This window comes from Hibiscus syriacus, unplaced genomic scaffold, assembly GCF_006381635.1.
Source record: "Hibiscus syriacus cultivar Baekdansim isolate YM2019G1 unplaced genomic scaffold, ASM638163v2 tig00112293_pilon, whole genome shotgun sequence".
Classification (NCBI taxonomy): Eukaryota; Viridiplantae; Streptophyta; class Magnoliopsida; order Malvales; family Malvaceae; genus Hibiscus; species Hibiscus syriacus.
Window position 1 is genome coordinate 3,685,875 of NW_024063296.1, and position 15,789 is coordinate 3,701,663.

Below are 15,789 nucleotides of genomic sequence, written 5' to 3' on the forward strand. Positions count from 1 at the left end.
AGATCACCAGACTTGACCCATCACTTGGAGAATGTTAGAGAGGCCATTCACGCTGACCTTGCAAATAAGGAAAGTGACATCATATCATATAATGTCCACAATGACGATGTAGATGTAACAAGAGACAAGAAATCATAGAATATTGTGGGGGATTCTTACTATTTTCGGTGTGAATACCTATTCGAAAAAAGATTTCTTATAATTGATGTGATTAGATAGGATTGGAATTGACTTTCCTTAGAATAGGGGATTTTGTATTAATTGGACTGATCTTAACCGTTAATGTAAATCAATCTATGTTATTGATTGAGTAGGAGCTCAACTATAAATAGAGAGCTCTTCCACTTCATTTGTATCTCATCATCTCATTTCATTCATTTTGATTCGAGAGAGTAATAAAGCTCAAGGCATTTACTCTATATTCTCTATCCCTTTCTTTTGTTCTGGTTCTCTTTGTGCCACAATAATGTTTAAACTTCCACACCATTGACCAACTTTGGCGGGTTTCCTAGGCCCGTTAGTGTTAAAGCTTCAAATCCATTGAAGCCTTGAGGGCTTGGTTCCAACCTTTGTTGAGTTTGTATTCTCACAAGGTGTAGTTTAAAGCTTACTTAGGCGCATAACTGGCCAAGAAGTGTCAAAGAGTTTCTAAGACCGCACGTCCTTTCGGACCAAAACTCTGTAGGGACATAGCAAGTAGTATTAGAGCGAGTCATTGTGGTGGTACAACGAGCGTTCTGGACATGTTTTCTGATAAGTGGTAAACTGAGTAAGGCTGCTTACATTTGAGCCAATTTGTTGTTGTAGTCAAGTTGGCGAGGATTTGCGTTCCAACTAGTCGGGGTGATTGAGCTAGTTCGTGACAAAAGAGTGAATATAGATGTAAAAACGAAGAGATGGTGTTCCAATGTTAAGAGACAAAGAGTGTCATAGTGGGAAGTAAAAGTGGATAGAGCTAGTTGAAGAATACATCAAGGATTTGTACGACCGAGTTAATGACTACAAAAATTGGATAGATGATCTGAGTGAGATGTTAAAAATGATGGGGTGGAGGGTCGATAAACTTGAAGAATCTGTGGAGGAGGCCAAGGTGTTATGGAGTCCAATCTTGACAAAGTGGAGTCCATGAAAGACAAGTTGAAGTATGAGATGCTATGTGTTCTCAACAAGTTAGAGACATTTTAAGAGAGTAATGCTTGTGAAGCCGAGATGAAGGCTTTGAGGAATAAGGTGGATGATCTCAAGGAGCTGCTCATATGCAAGGGTGCAATGAGTGAATGAGTAGTGCTCAAGACCTTCTTAGAGGGACTTAGACTAGGGGTAAAGCTCACAGTGGAGCATGAAGATGCCCAAAGACTAAGAAACCATAATTTTAGCTGAGTAGCTAACCGAGCTTGTGGGAAACAAGCCAACTAACATTTAGTCGTTCGAGCCCATGCCGAGAGATAATGACAATGATGAGGGAGACCAAGAATAAGTGTAACAGAGAGGTTGTAACACCCTAAACCCGAATGGGCCTAATGTGCCACATTGAGCTGCTGAGGCAACCCTTGATTTTCAAAACATACTACATGATATCAAAATAAAAATACATGACAACTATAAAACACTTCTATAAAATGGAGCTCCGTGACACATAATTTAAATCAAAATAATATAATCTTGGAGTTACAAAACTAAATACCATAATGTCTTATGAATACACATGCCCACTACAAGTAACTATACAATACTCTGTAAGGAAATACTGGAAGACTTGTTGCGACAATGCTCATCGAACATCTTAACATACTAACATGCGAATGAAAACATCCGAAAGTTGAGCTTACAAGCCCATAATCACTAATCTAGAGCAACATATGAATCTCATGAACATAAGCATGTTAGAAGACATGGTAATAATCAGTAGGTACATGCATGATCATAATCAAGTGTTACCTACTTAAGGTTCAACTATTTTATCACTAAGGTAAGGGCCTCATGCTTACCTTAATCCTCTACTAAAGCCTATGCCATGAGTACACCTCTATTGGGTCTCTAACCACTGTGCATTCTCTAAATGCAACAAATAACACAAGGCTAGTACTTGACGTCACACAGTCGCCAGGTACTAGTCAAACAATAATAAAGCCTCATGATGTAGCTTGGGGTCACATATCATCACGAAACTCACACCCCTATTTACTTACTAAAGGTACCTTGGGTGAGATCTGCGCCACATAACATCATCATCTCACCAATACCTAGGCTAGGTCCGGGTCACATAGCATCGACACTTTGCCAGTCTAGTCCACTCCTCTAGATACTTAAAACGTGTCTAGATCACATAACATCAGCACAATGTTCGACTAGCGTCTGAAGTGACCTCGCACTGACTTGGATATATCTAGATATTTCATACATACAAGACGATAATCATACTACTAAAGTACTCGATTTACTTATTATTTCCTGAGCGTCACACGAAGTCTAGTTTTATAGGATTTTACCTCGTAAGGTTCTTATGATTATCACACAGATAAAACTATTATTACATTATTATCTCGTCTTTATTATCAAGCTCTTTTATATAGCTAACATCTAGTCTAAAACGTTATGCAAGCGCTTATTAATCTTGTAATGTTTTATGCCCTTAAAGCATTAATATTCATCGCTAGCCACTTGACATTTATTAGTAGTCTGGCACTTAATTTTGGGGTTTATCCATTGACTACAATTCCTAGTCACTCTCACCACAACTTCTCATCGTCCACCCTTGAACCTGTAGAATAACTTGCTCATCTTTGATTATAGGTGTTCAGGTGGTATTAATTCTCTCTATCTTGCTAACCGCGTCGTTCATCGTCTCATTCATCGACATGCCTTACACAATGATTATTTGCTCACGATTACTCAATACGTGTTCGATTGAAGATACTTAGAAGTATCAAGCTTAATATGGTTACTTCATAACCCCTTCTAAGAGTGTTTCTAGGCACCTTAAGCTGTTTATGTCCTTCACGGACTAAGTCCTCACCATTACGAGCCATTAAACTCTTACAAACCTTAACGAAGTCAATTTAACAATCTAAATGAGTATTATCGATACCCTACATTTAGTATCGATAACCCTAGGTCATGTATCATACTTCTTTGAGTATCATACCAAAAACAACTTATGTTTTGTCAAAATTCCTCTCAATATTGATATTGTTACCCTCGATATCGATACTAGAGCTGCAATATTTGTCCTACTCCATAGAGTATCGATACTCCATGCATAACATGTCCATAAATCATTACAATTCTAGTATCGACACTAACCTAGAAACCCAGAAAGTGGCTCAAAAAACACTCAAGAATCCCTCGCAACACTTTTGTTTGGTCCAAACACCATTTTTACACCAAAAACATCGTCTAAGCATGAATTAAGCGAAAACCCCAAATATGCTCAAATACCCAAATCCAAACAAAAAATTACGTTTAGGAAAATCACAACACAAAAAGGATTAGAAATACACTATCTTTATATTAGAAACCCGAAATGGAACTCATTTCAACAAGCCCGAAATGGAACTCATTTTCAACAAGCTTTACTTCCTCTCATTCTTCTAAAACTAAGATGTTTTCACCCTTTTCTCAAAGTAATTAGATTCTAAACATAAAGAATGTTGTTGGAGGGCTAAAACACTAATATAAAGCTCAAAGGACTCATCTTTAGCCATGACACATGGAGAAAAAGGAAAAGGAAATAAGATGAAGAAAAATGAAGATAATGATGAAGGAATATATAAATCCTTATCTTTTAAAAATGGGATAATTATGCTTTTGGTCATTTGTATTTTACCTTGTATTCAAAAATCCCTTTTTTATAACCTCTTGGAATCAATTACATCTCAATTAAACCCAAACTTGGCCTAACGACTTCAATTACGAACTTCATGAGGTCCACATGCTTCTCGGGTAAACCCGAAACTACTAACATATTCAGGGTGTTTACAACTCTCCCATCTTTGAAATAAATTTCGTCTTCAAATATATGATCGAATGACGACTTTATCCTTAGGAAAAAAAATTAGAAGCCTCAATAAACATATACTCTTATCAAGTCTGATTCTCTGGGAAAAGTCCCCACAACATGACATGCAACTCAGTATCTCACAAAATCAATATATGATTTCCTAAAAGACGTTACCCATGTCAAACCTTAAGAAAAAAACCTTTGAGAGACACAAAGTCGAAGAATCTCATTCTTGTTGTCTAACACTGAATGTTTGGAACTTTCATAAAGACAAACACTTCTCCACGACTCATCTGCACCCGCTAAACCTTTCATTGGCTAACTCTACTCAATCGATTTAACATATTGCACCACTCTATAGCCTCTTTTACTTACTGGACGTAGATAACTCAACATACTATACTTCGAGATCCTACAACATTTGCCATTCACGGTCTCAATACCGACTATTAAAGATATAATGATAACTCTTGACCTCCACACATCGATCCAAACATTTCTGTTACGCTACTCTGATTCCATAATCATCCATTCTACTCTATTGTTTTCATTTTCCCTCGTCGTTCAATATACGTGCCACTCATCAGATCGTACATCCAAAGAAATCATGACTAAAATTGATTACTTACTTATCGAAACTAGCAACATCTAACGCTCTTAGGAGCACATCATGAAGAGAAAGTCCCTCGCAACCGTACTCTGACTTAAGGGTTCTATGACTCTATGTTCATACACCCGACTGCTTACTGCAACTGTGCTATTTGAGGTCAACAAACGCTAGTCAACTGACACTTCTTGGTCTTCTTTATCCCCAATCACTAAAACCCATTATGCTGCACGACATCACATGACACTAGGTATGATATATAGATAACGCTTTTATACTAATAAGAAAACAACAAAGATGAGGTTTAGTTCAAAAACAAAGACGAGGTTTAGGTCAAAAACTCAAACTCTTATCTAACTACAAGTAGACTTTATGGTTTAGTCTGGCGTCACACAACATTGACATGACTTACACATTATAAGTTTAATAACACAATTACTTGGATGAGACCTAGGACTCACTCGCGCTAGGAACATACACTCAACAACCCCACAACTAGCACCTCACACAACTCTTAGAAAATTCGAGTAACCTATTACACACGATCAACGATAAAAAACACAAGTAACTCAATGTCCTTAAAGCTTCCATTAGAGATGTAAACCTCTAAATCCAAACTTAGGATTACTCGAGCTCTAAGGAGATGGTCACACGAACCATCGACTCTCCAGGTAGACACACACTCATATAACCTTAGTCTTATTCTTGAAGAGCCATTTGGTTGCTCCCTCACAGAACACTCTCAGGTGGATTGTTCTACTACGAAACGACTCTCTTAGAGTTGACCCTCAACTCAACAAGGAATAATCAAGGGTTTTCACATGATTACACCAATCTTTTAACCCTATACTCTCGGCTATAAGGTTATAAAAATACTCGTGATAACAACTTTTGTTAGGTCGATTACCAAACTTTACCCAAGCTCTCGAAAGGAATTTAAGGTAACTTTATCTATTTCACTAAGGCCAATGAAGTAGGACTTGGATCCTCCGCCATGATTCTCTACACGAATACTCTTCCAATGAAATTTGCTTAATGCCACGAAGGAATGCTCAAACTCATGACTACTAGCACAACAAATAACTAAAATTTCTAAAAATGTATTTGATATTAGAAATACACTATCTGATATTAGAAACCCAAATGAAACTTCTTTACACCAAAACATCATCTAAGCATGAATCAAACAAAACTCCCAAATATACTCAAATACTCAAATCCTAACAAAGAATTATGTTTCGAAATTCATAATACGAAAAAGGATAGAAATACCTACCTTGATATTAGAAACTTGAAATGAACTTCTTTCTCAACAAGCTTTACTTCCTCCCACTCTTCTTGAACTAAGATGTTTCCCATCTTTTCTCTAGCCAATAAGAAAAGTTATGAGATTCTAAACATAAAGGATGTTCTTGGAAGGATAAGAGATGAATTATAAAGATCAAATGACTCATATTTAGCAATGGCACTTATAGAGAAGGAAAAGGGATATAAGAAGAAGGAAAATGAAGAGAAAAAAAATGAAGAAAGATATAAAATCCTCATTTTTTTAAAATGTGGTAATTACACTTTGGTCATTCGCATTCAACTTATATTCAAAATTCCCCTTTTTATAACTTCTTGGACTCTATTCCAACTCAATTAAGCTCAAACTTGGCGTAACGACTTCAATTACGAACTTTGCGAGGCCCACATGCTATCGAGTAAACCTGAAATTAATAGCCCAAAATTCGTGGTGTTACAACTCTCCCTCCTTGAAAGAATTTCATCCTCGAAACTACTTAGATTGAATAACAACTTATCCTTAAGACAAACAATTAGAAGCCTCTATACACCCATAGTCTTATCAAGTATGATTCTCTAGGAAGAAGTACCTGCAACATGAGATGCAACTCGGAACTCATAAAATCAATGTATGATTTCCTAAAAGACATTACCACGTCGAACTTAAAGCAAAACCTTCGAGAGGCACAAAGCCAAGAATCTCATTATTGTTGTCTAACACTGAAGCTTGAAACTTTTCATAAGGACAACATACCTCCACGACTCATCTACGCCCGTTAAACCTTTCACTAGCTAACTCTACTCAATCAATCCAACACAGTGCACCACTCTATCCTATGTGATATCGAAATTCCCCCTCCATGGTCTACGTGATGCTATGTGATACCAAGAGATCATTCAATAGCTTAGATCTTTCATACTTCATCTGTTTAAAATATTAAATATCATAATAGATATTTCATGCTTTTCCAAATGATAAAAATACCTAAATCATATACACGAGAAGCAATACTTAAAAAAAAACTAAAATTGCCAAGTTCTTTAATTAAATGACACCAACTAACTAAGCCAATTGCCTCGTGTTCATTTGAAATCAAAATTTGGAAAAATAAATGGCATCCCCCTCTTTGTTGAATGTTTTGAGTTCGACACATAAGTAAGACAATCATCCTTCACATTAGGATTGTTGGCCACTATAATGTAGTGTACACATACCATTGTTGTTAAAAAACCATCTAAAAAGAAAACATTTCAACTGGGCCTCAACACACCAAAGAAATAAAAACTTGAAAAAAAAAAGAAAATGACTCAACAAGACCACTGCACAAACAAAAAATCTTTAGAAAGAAAGGGACTCGACAAAGTCTCAAAAAGAATGTAATTTCTTTATATTCATCCAGATAGAACTTGTAAATAGATACACAAACTAGATAAAACATTTTATTGTTAATACATCATAATTTATTCAAGGATTATTATTCCATGATCAGACTACATGTCATTTCGCACTATTACATTCTTCAGAACACACTTAAGCTACTTGTAAGGCAACAACAGTGCACCGCCGATGATGCACAAAACCAAGAAAACTACATAGCCACTAGCAAAATGAAAACCTCGTGTCATTGTAATCTTAATTCAAAGAATTTTTCAACTTGTATACGATAAACTTTCGAAATATAGCTTTCTCATATTTTTATTCATCAACATTATAGTATATATGCAAATACAAAGGTCGTATATATGTGAAGTAATATCCTACATTAACTATTAACTATATATTAATCCTAAGATTTAGCCTACGAATCTGTAACACTCTCCCCCAAGTTGGAGCATAGATAGTAAACATGCCCAACTTGTTACATAGATAATCATACAAACCCCATTAAGAGCCTTTGGAGAATATCTCCTAATAGTTCTTCAATTTCACGTAATCGATAATAAATAAACTTTGTTGAATCTTTTCCCAAATGAATGACAATCAACCTCAATGTGAAACACAACTTGATTATCACACCATAGCTTTGTAAATACTTAAACCTTAATTCCTACTTAAGTTGAATACACATGATTTCACACACAAACTTGGTTGTTTTATATTCATCTTTTGCACTGGATTATGACCACTTTTGTCTCTTAGTCTTCCACAAATCAAGTTTCCTCTAACAAGCACACATATTCAAATCTGAAATACATTTGATCCTAATCTAACCATTATTTCATATAGAATCCTTCCAAGAGCACTTTTCAAATAATGCACAACTTGTTCTACTGTCTTCCAGTGATCAACAATTGGTTATATTACCTCAATGCACTTACCATATAAGCAATACCAGGACATTCACAATAAGATATTCAACTTTTCAATAATTTGTTATATCTCTCAAGATCTACGAAGAACTCACCTTCTTTGTTAATTGTGAATTGAGAACCATTGGAATACTACATGGATTAGCATCCAACTTTTTCGACTCCAATAGTAAATCAATCACATACTTCCTCTGAGTTAGGAATACTTCATTCTTTGTCCGGCTAACTTTAACTCTTAAGAAATATTTTAATTCTCTAAGTCTTTGGTATGGAATGAGTATAGAGAAAATACTTTAAAGATTTCATCCTTAATCTAGTGGCATTATATCTTTCATCCTGTAGGCTAGTTGCTTGCTGCAACATTTAGCATTCTTCCTTTATGGCATTAACAAAAAAAAGCATCGTGAAATTTCACTTGTCATCGACGATAATTAAATATCATCCACAATATAATATAACTAACAAAATATGTTTCATCAATTTTTTATAGAACCCGAATGATTTGACTTGCTCTTATGCATCCCAACTTCCCAATCGATTGGCTAAACTTCCTGAATCAAGCTCGGGACTCTGTTTCAAGTCATATAGAGATTTTTTTATTGACATGGTTTCTCATACTCCCCCTGAGCAACAAAACTAAGTGGTTGCCCCATATACACTTACTCTTGAAGATCACCATGAAGAAAAGACAATTAGGGTTCATTAACATGTAGAGCAATCATCTCCTCAAGCATAGTCGTATGACATCTAGGATAAGTTAATTCCTCGCGAACAATTTTAGTGATAAAACTTCATCTAGGGATGAAAGGAAACCATGAGACAAAGAATAGGAAACAATAGAAGAAATGAGGTTGGTACAAATATGGCTACCTTTCCGAAGGGCAATAAGGAGAACAAGATCATTTGTGATGATCGAATCTGATGACAAAGATACTAGCTCATCAGGACATGGCTCTTGAGTCTTAAGAACATGGTCACAATAAGGAGAACAAGATCATTTGTGACGATCGAATCGAATCTGATATTCGAATTTGATGAGAGCTTAACCAACGCAAAAAGTTGACAGACCAAATTTAGAGATGATATGATAAAATAGAAAATCCTCCTCCTCTTACCTCAGAACCAGAATTGAAGTGAAGAATGTTTGTTCTAAAAGGTACATGAACAAACACAAGATATATATCAAGGCTTGGAAATAACAATGATAACCCTTTTGAACACAAGAATACCAAAAAACTCACTTGAAGTACTTGGGATCAAGATTTGCAACTTGATGAGTAACACCTGAAACAATACAAGTACAACGAAATATCTTAGCAGGGATATAAATAAGATTTTATTTGGAACGATAGTATCATTACTCTTTTTGAAGAACATTGTCGTTTGGAGCTTTTCATCGGAATAACCAAAAAATGATCAAGATTGTGGTGTCTAGGGCTGTAAAAGAGACGGTAGATCGCGAGATACTCGAGATCGACTCGATCAAGGCTCGATAAATACTCGGATCGAATGTACTCGACCGAGCTCGAGTTCTTAACGAGCCGAAACGAACTACTCGAAAAGCTCGTGAGCAGCTCGAAAAATGTTATATTATAATTTTAGATTTTTTAAAATTACATTATTAAAAATATATTAAAATACACTATGATAATTATAAATTTTAAAAATATTGAAAAATCTATAATACAACTACCTCAAATTTTATTTATTTAATTAACCAACCCAAGTTCAATTGTTACATTGCATATTACTAAAAGAAAAATAAAAGCCCATATAATTAAGCACATGTTACATTACACATGTTTGGTTGATTTTTTTTTTCTTTCATTTTTAACTTTTTACTGCACAAGTACTTGACAACGTAAAAAAATAAAATAAAAAATAAGAAAAATAGCCAAACATAGAAAAATTGAAAATGGTTAAAAATTATTTTTGAATAATATTCTTATATTTATTTTAATTAAAAAATATTTATCTAATGACAATATTTTAATATATTCTAATGATAATTTTTAATAACTAATTTTTTAAATTGTTGTTATATTTTGAGGTTTCATGTTCAAATATCATAATATCAAGGGTTTGAGTATTTAATATCAAAATACTATATTGTACTTACCTCATAAATCGGTACCAAGTCGATTAATTATGTCTTTACATTGAACCCTAAAACCTAACCCTAAATTTTAAACCCTAAACCCTAAACTAAAACTAAACCTAAACATAAACCCTAACCACTAAACCCTTAATCCAATTATGTAACAGGGGTTAAGTTATGCACATGAAGGTAACATACAAATTATGCAAAATGATGTTATGTGACTCCTAAATAATTATCGCATACTTATACATAATATCAACATGCAAAATAAATATACACAACTAATTAAACAAAACAATCCTAAACATGGACTAAATTAAGAAACCTAAATGTGAGGACTAATTTAAGCTAAATATACTAACTTTAGAATGATGATTAAATTCACGTAAATGCAAAATTAAACTGTTATCGACCGTCACTAACTTGTTATCGATTTCTTTTCTAGTTTTCAATGTTTGGTTCCATCTTACCATTGGTGCAATGCTGGTTGCTGTCACTAGTGGTAGGATTGCAGACATGATTGGTCGAAAAGGGGTATGTTCTGTTTCGGAATTGAATTGAAAAAAGCATATTGCAAATGATAACTGTACTAAATTTCTGCAACTTCAATGGAATCAGGCAATGAGATTATCATCTCAGAGAATTTAGGATTTAAATTGGATAGAAAGTACCCAAAATTGCGTGATCCTATTGCAGGGGGCTCTTTCACTCGATGCTGGAAGATTTTCCACTGGTTATGGCATTGGAGTTTTCTCATATGTGGTAATTTTCCCCCCTCAGACAATAAGCATTTCTTGATGAATATACTGAAGTTGCTAATCATTTTCCCACTAAACAAACAGGTCCCAATCTTCATAGCTGAAATAGCACCAAAGAATATCAGAGGAGGGCTCACAACATTGAATCAGGTTAGAGCTCGGTAGAATTGTGTGGCAGTGATTTAAATAGCATCTGCAACTGATATTCGCTACTGGAATATTTCCTGGAGCGCCGGATGGCGCGATTGTCGTTTAAATGCCCTTTCTTTCCATTGCAGCTCATAATTGTCGTGAGTAAAGAGTGATTTTATGCTGAAGTAATATCCCACATTGGGAAGTACATGAGTGGACCACTTATTGACATTATAAATAAAAGGCAACTACCTCTTTCTAACATATATACCTAGATAGTTTGTTAGTTTTTAAATTGAGTTTATTGCTAATGTTTTTGAGTTTGAGTTGAACTCAGCAGTATTTCTTGACTTGCTCGTTTACACCCCCTAGGCACCTTTTGACCTAAATGAAATATCTTAGTGGAGGAAAACGCCTTCGGAGGTACATGCAAAGCCATAATGGCGGGTGAGCGCCTTTTCCGCCTTTGGAGCTTTTGTTCAAAGGCTCCAGGCACGCGCTTCTGCCGTCTAATGAACTAAAACATGAAAAAGGAAGAAAATTGAAATAAGAGATTAAAAAAGATAAAACATAACGTCTGTAGCAAAAGAACGTGTGTAGAAGAAAGCAAGAGTAGCAGAAGAAGATAGAATGGCAGAATAATAACCCTAACATATATAAAATTTATGTAACTTATTTAATGGCCCAAATATATAGCCCAACTTTAAATAAACTAATATTTTTTATTTATAAAAAGTCCATTCCAACATTTTTCACTAAAAATACTTCTAGTACACTTCCTTTATACATTATCATCATATTTTTTTTTATCAAAAGTACACTGTTTTTTTTTTTATGTTTTTAATTAATTTATTTAACAATGTTTATAATTAATTTTAAAATATTAAATTAAATAAAATAAAATAATAATTGTAAATATTAAAATAATTTGTATTATTTAAAAATAAATAAAATAATAATTGTAAATATTAAAATAATTAAATATAAATCAATATATGTAGAATTTGGTGAAAGGGACATATAGCAAAGTATGGAACTCGTTTCCTTATCAAAATTATGATAACCCTAACTTTGTGTTAAAATATTTTGAAAACTGGGGTATTGTGAATTATAGAAATGGGTCTTTGACTCTTGAGGAGAGGACAAATAATAATGAAAGAATAGAATGTGAAGAGGAGATTAAGTGATTTAAGAGTGAACCACTGAGTACTGGGTGTGAATATACTCTAGAATTAATTTATAATCCTTTTTAGTATAAAAGTGTGCCTCGTCTACAAAAAGTCTGCGCCTTTGCCTTGCATCGCACGCGTAGACTACAGAAACCCCTTGCACCTCGGTGCAATATGCTTAGCGCCTTTTAAAACTAAGGATACGAGAAGTACTCTCAAAACAATTAAATCTATCGAAGCCAAAAGGAAGGTAATAGTACGAATAAAGTCACCAAACTCCAAAATGAAAGACTAAACTATTGACCAAATCAACAAAGCATGCTCCAAAGGCCAAGTGTAATACAACAAACACTAAAATTGTGGCTACTGTGAAGCCAAAGACCACGACAGCTACAAAACAAAATTTGTAGAAAAGCCAAATCCAAAAACCCAAACTAAAATTTAACTGAAGTCACAAACTGACCACAAGGGTATGCCATAAGCAGAATCTGAAGTCCGAGAAAGAAGACGGTACCAAAAAATCCACCTACGTGCTCTCATACTGGATAACTTTTCTAGTGTCGTGAGGGACTCATGCGCAAGGAATCTGGTGATCGACTGTCAGTGGCTGACCGATCGGCACATGGTGAACCTCTTTGTGCTAGCAATGTCGACAGAAAAGCCTCCAAAACCTGCTTTTTGAAGAACGACAATAACCTTTTTGGACATACAAATAGACAACAAAAACCCCAAATTGAAAACCATTAATTGATTTGATAATATGATATCATGAAGAATTTTTGAACTAGAAAGCTTCCTCATTTTTATTCATAGACATTAGGGGTATATATACAAGTACATAGGTCATATAATATGTAGAATAATATTCTATGTTAACTATGTGATATCCAACATTAAATACAATATATATTCGTCTTAAGATTTTAGCCTACAAATCTGTAACATACACTAAGAATGCTCCGCAACAAATGCAACCAAATAAGCATTTAAAAACAAAAGCAACAACCATTTAAAAGTTTATTATGTTTACTTTTTACTTTTTGGTTATGACCCAATAGTTAAATGAGGATCTTTGGTGGCCAAAAAAATAGGTGTGTTTGAATCATTTATTAAAAAAACAAAGAATTTGGTGTACCTGATACGCAAAGGAATGGTTTGCATCCACATATGACAGTCCTACTTCAACGACTTCATACCCTATGGAGTTCCAAACACAGAATTATAATAGTCCAACCTCCTTTCCAATTTATAGTTACAAAAGCCAAGATATTTATAAGAATGTTGAAGTTCAGTGACTTAAATCTTTCAAGGACGCTCTACCAACTGAGCATACATAGTTCACTCAAAACCAAATCACAAACTTTTACCATCGAGACTATATTAAAGGGATTGTGTGCAAATTTACTACTATACTTGTGTGAGTGGTTCAAATATACCATTTCTCTTTCAACCAAATCAATTACAATAGTACTTCTAATCTTAGAGCAACTTACCATCACATTTCTAATTTTGGAACAAATTTACCCATATATTTTCAGTTTTGAAGAAAAATTGATCAGGATATAATAAATGGAGAATATTTTGCTAAAAAGATATTTTAAAATTGAAAAATAAATTAAAATATAATTTAAGAATCATTTGTCCAATTTTGAGGCAAATTGACCAATATATTTCAAATATTATATCAGAAAGTTCATAATTTGGAATTAGAAAAAGACATGATGAAAGAATAGAAAAAATTAAACAAGACTTAGATTATAGATTTCTGATGTTTTTCCTTACTATGTCATTTTCAAGATTCTTTTATTTAATTATAGCATCATTGTTCATGAAACTGGTATTGAAAAGTCCGGAAAATAGACACCTCTGTGTTCAGAGGCGTGCAAGCCTTTCCAAGAGACAATCAAAAGGTAATGTTTGAAAAATGAAAATGCCATAAGACGCATTATGAAACAGGATAATCTATCAATAAAAAAGGGATTGGGAATTTTTTTTTGGAATGAAGCAAAACTGATAACCAAGTAAAAGGAATGAAATGATAGAAGTGTCCTGTTTTTTGAGTTTAAGCGTTAAATCTAGAGAACCGAACAAATTAAAATCACAGCTTTGATGATGGTTAAGTGTGCTACCTTGGAAGCCCTCAGCTCGTTTACTGCCTTCCAAAGGGAATCATCTGATAGTAGTAACCGTGAAAGTGCCCCAGTACTCATCCTGCAAGATTAGTTATTTGACAACTGTTATATAATTCATGATATTCAATAAGAGATGGATTCCAACCGGTATAAACAACTGGCAGAAGAATAGATGAGTCAACTAAACTGGGCAGAAGGCAGGCAATGGAAGTACTAACAAGGTTAATGTAACGCACCGAGAACTTTGCAGCATCAGATATAGACCCTTCAACTGCAAAGATTAGATCAAACAGAGTCTGCATGCCCTGTGGAAGGGGTTAAAATGAACCACAACTCATCAGTATGTAATGCTAAAATGACCAAAATTAAAGTGGGAAGACGCATATACCAATAAGAATTTGAAGAAGCTCGGGAGGAGGAGAGTATGATTCAAGAGAGACGGGATTTCTGACTTCATTAACATTAATCAAACACCAATTAGCGTATTAGAATGAAGAATGAAGAAGCAGAAAACGGAAAATAGGGTTACCTTTGAGAGCAATAAGAGTGCGGAGACGAGCTAAGGCAGAAGCACGATTCATGTGCTGGGATCGGTCTTCAACGGCCTGGGAAACGATACCGGTAGGGAGGTGCTTGAGACGAACGACGGACTTTCGCTTGTTACGGTGCTGACCGCCAGGGCCGCCGGACGCTTTGAACCTGGTCATCTCGCACTGCCGCATCAGCTCTTCATCCTTCAATGTCAAGTAACAACTCTTATCACTGTCGTTATTACTAATACTGCAACAGTAGAGTTGTAATTGATACCCTATTCCTTTTCTCTTTAGGGGCATAAAGAAACAGCTTGACGGCGATAGCGATGGCGGCGGCGCCTTAGCCACCAAGGAAACGCCATTACTTCTCACAAATCGATCAACGGATTTCATTACATTTATAAATCCAAAACCAGCCATTGCCATTTTCTTCCTCCCTAAACAAACCTTTCCCGTTGAATTTGTATTTGTTGTGGAATGGATATTTGGAATTCAAATACAAAACGCAGCGTTTTCAGCAACGCTCAACAGATGCATCGTCAAGCTTGGATTTGGGTAACCAAAGATGATTTATTTTGCTGTCAACTAATCTAGGGATGAAACTGTGTGGGTAAACTATAGGTTTAGTACCTACTCAAACTTTATTTTTTTTAAAATCATACATAATGTGTAGTTTATATTTTAATTTGGTATTCCCCGCTAAAAAATGAACAAAATTATTGATGTAATATTTTTTTTTTTTTCAATGATGACATGAAATTAC

General features: G+C 34.6%; 1 protein-coding gene across 1 annotated transcript; it reads right to left on the bottom strand.

Annotated features, from left to right (window-relative positions):
• Positions 1-14,843: 14,843 nt before the first annotated feature.
• LOC120177624 (peptide chain release factor 1-like) lies at positions 14,844-15,450 on the bottom strand. Its single transcript, XM_039183707.1, has 2 exons — positions 15,023-15,450; positions 14,844-14,944 (listed from the first exon to the last, which is right to left on the bottom strand). The coding sequence occupies exons 1-2, from the start codon at positions 15,444-15,446 to the stop codon at positions 14,859-14,861; spliced, it is 510 nt and encodes a 169-aa protein (XP_039039638.1). The 5' UTR covers positions 15,447-15,450; the 3' UTR covers positions 14,844-14,858.
• Between the last annotated feature and the right edge of the window lie 339 nt (positions 15,451-15,789).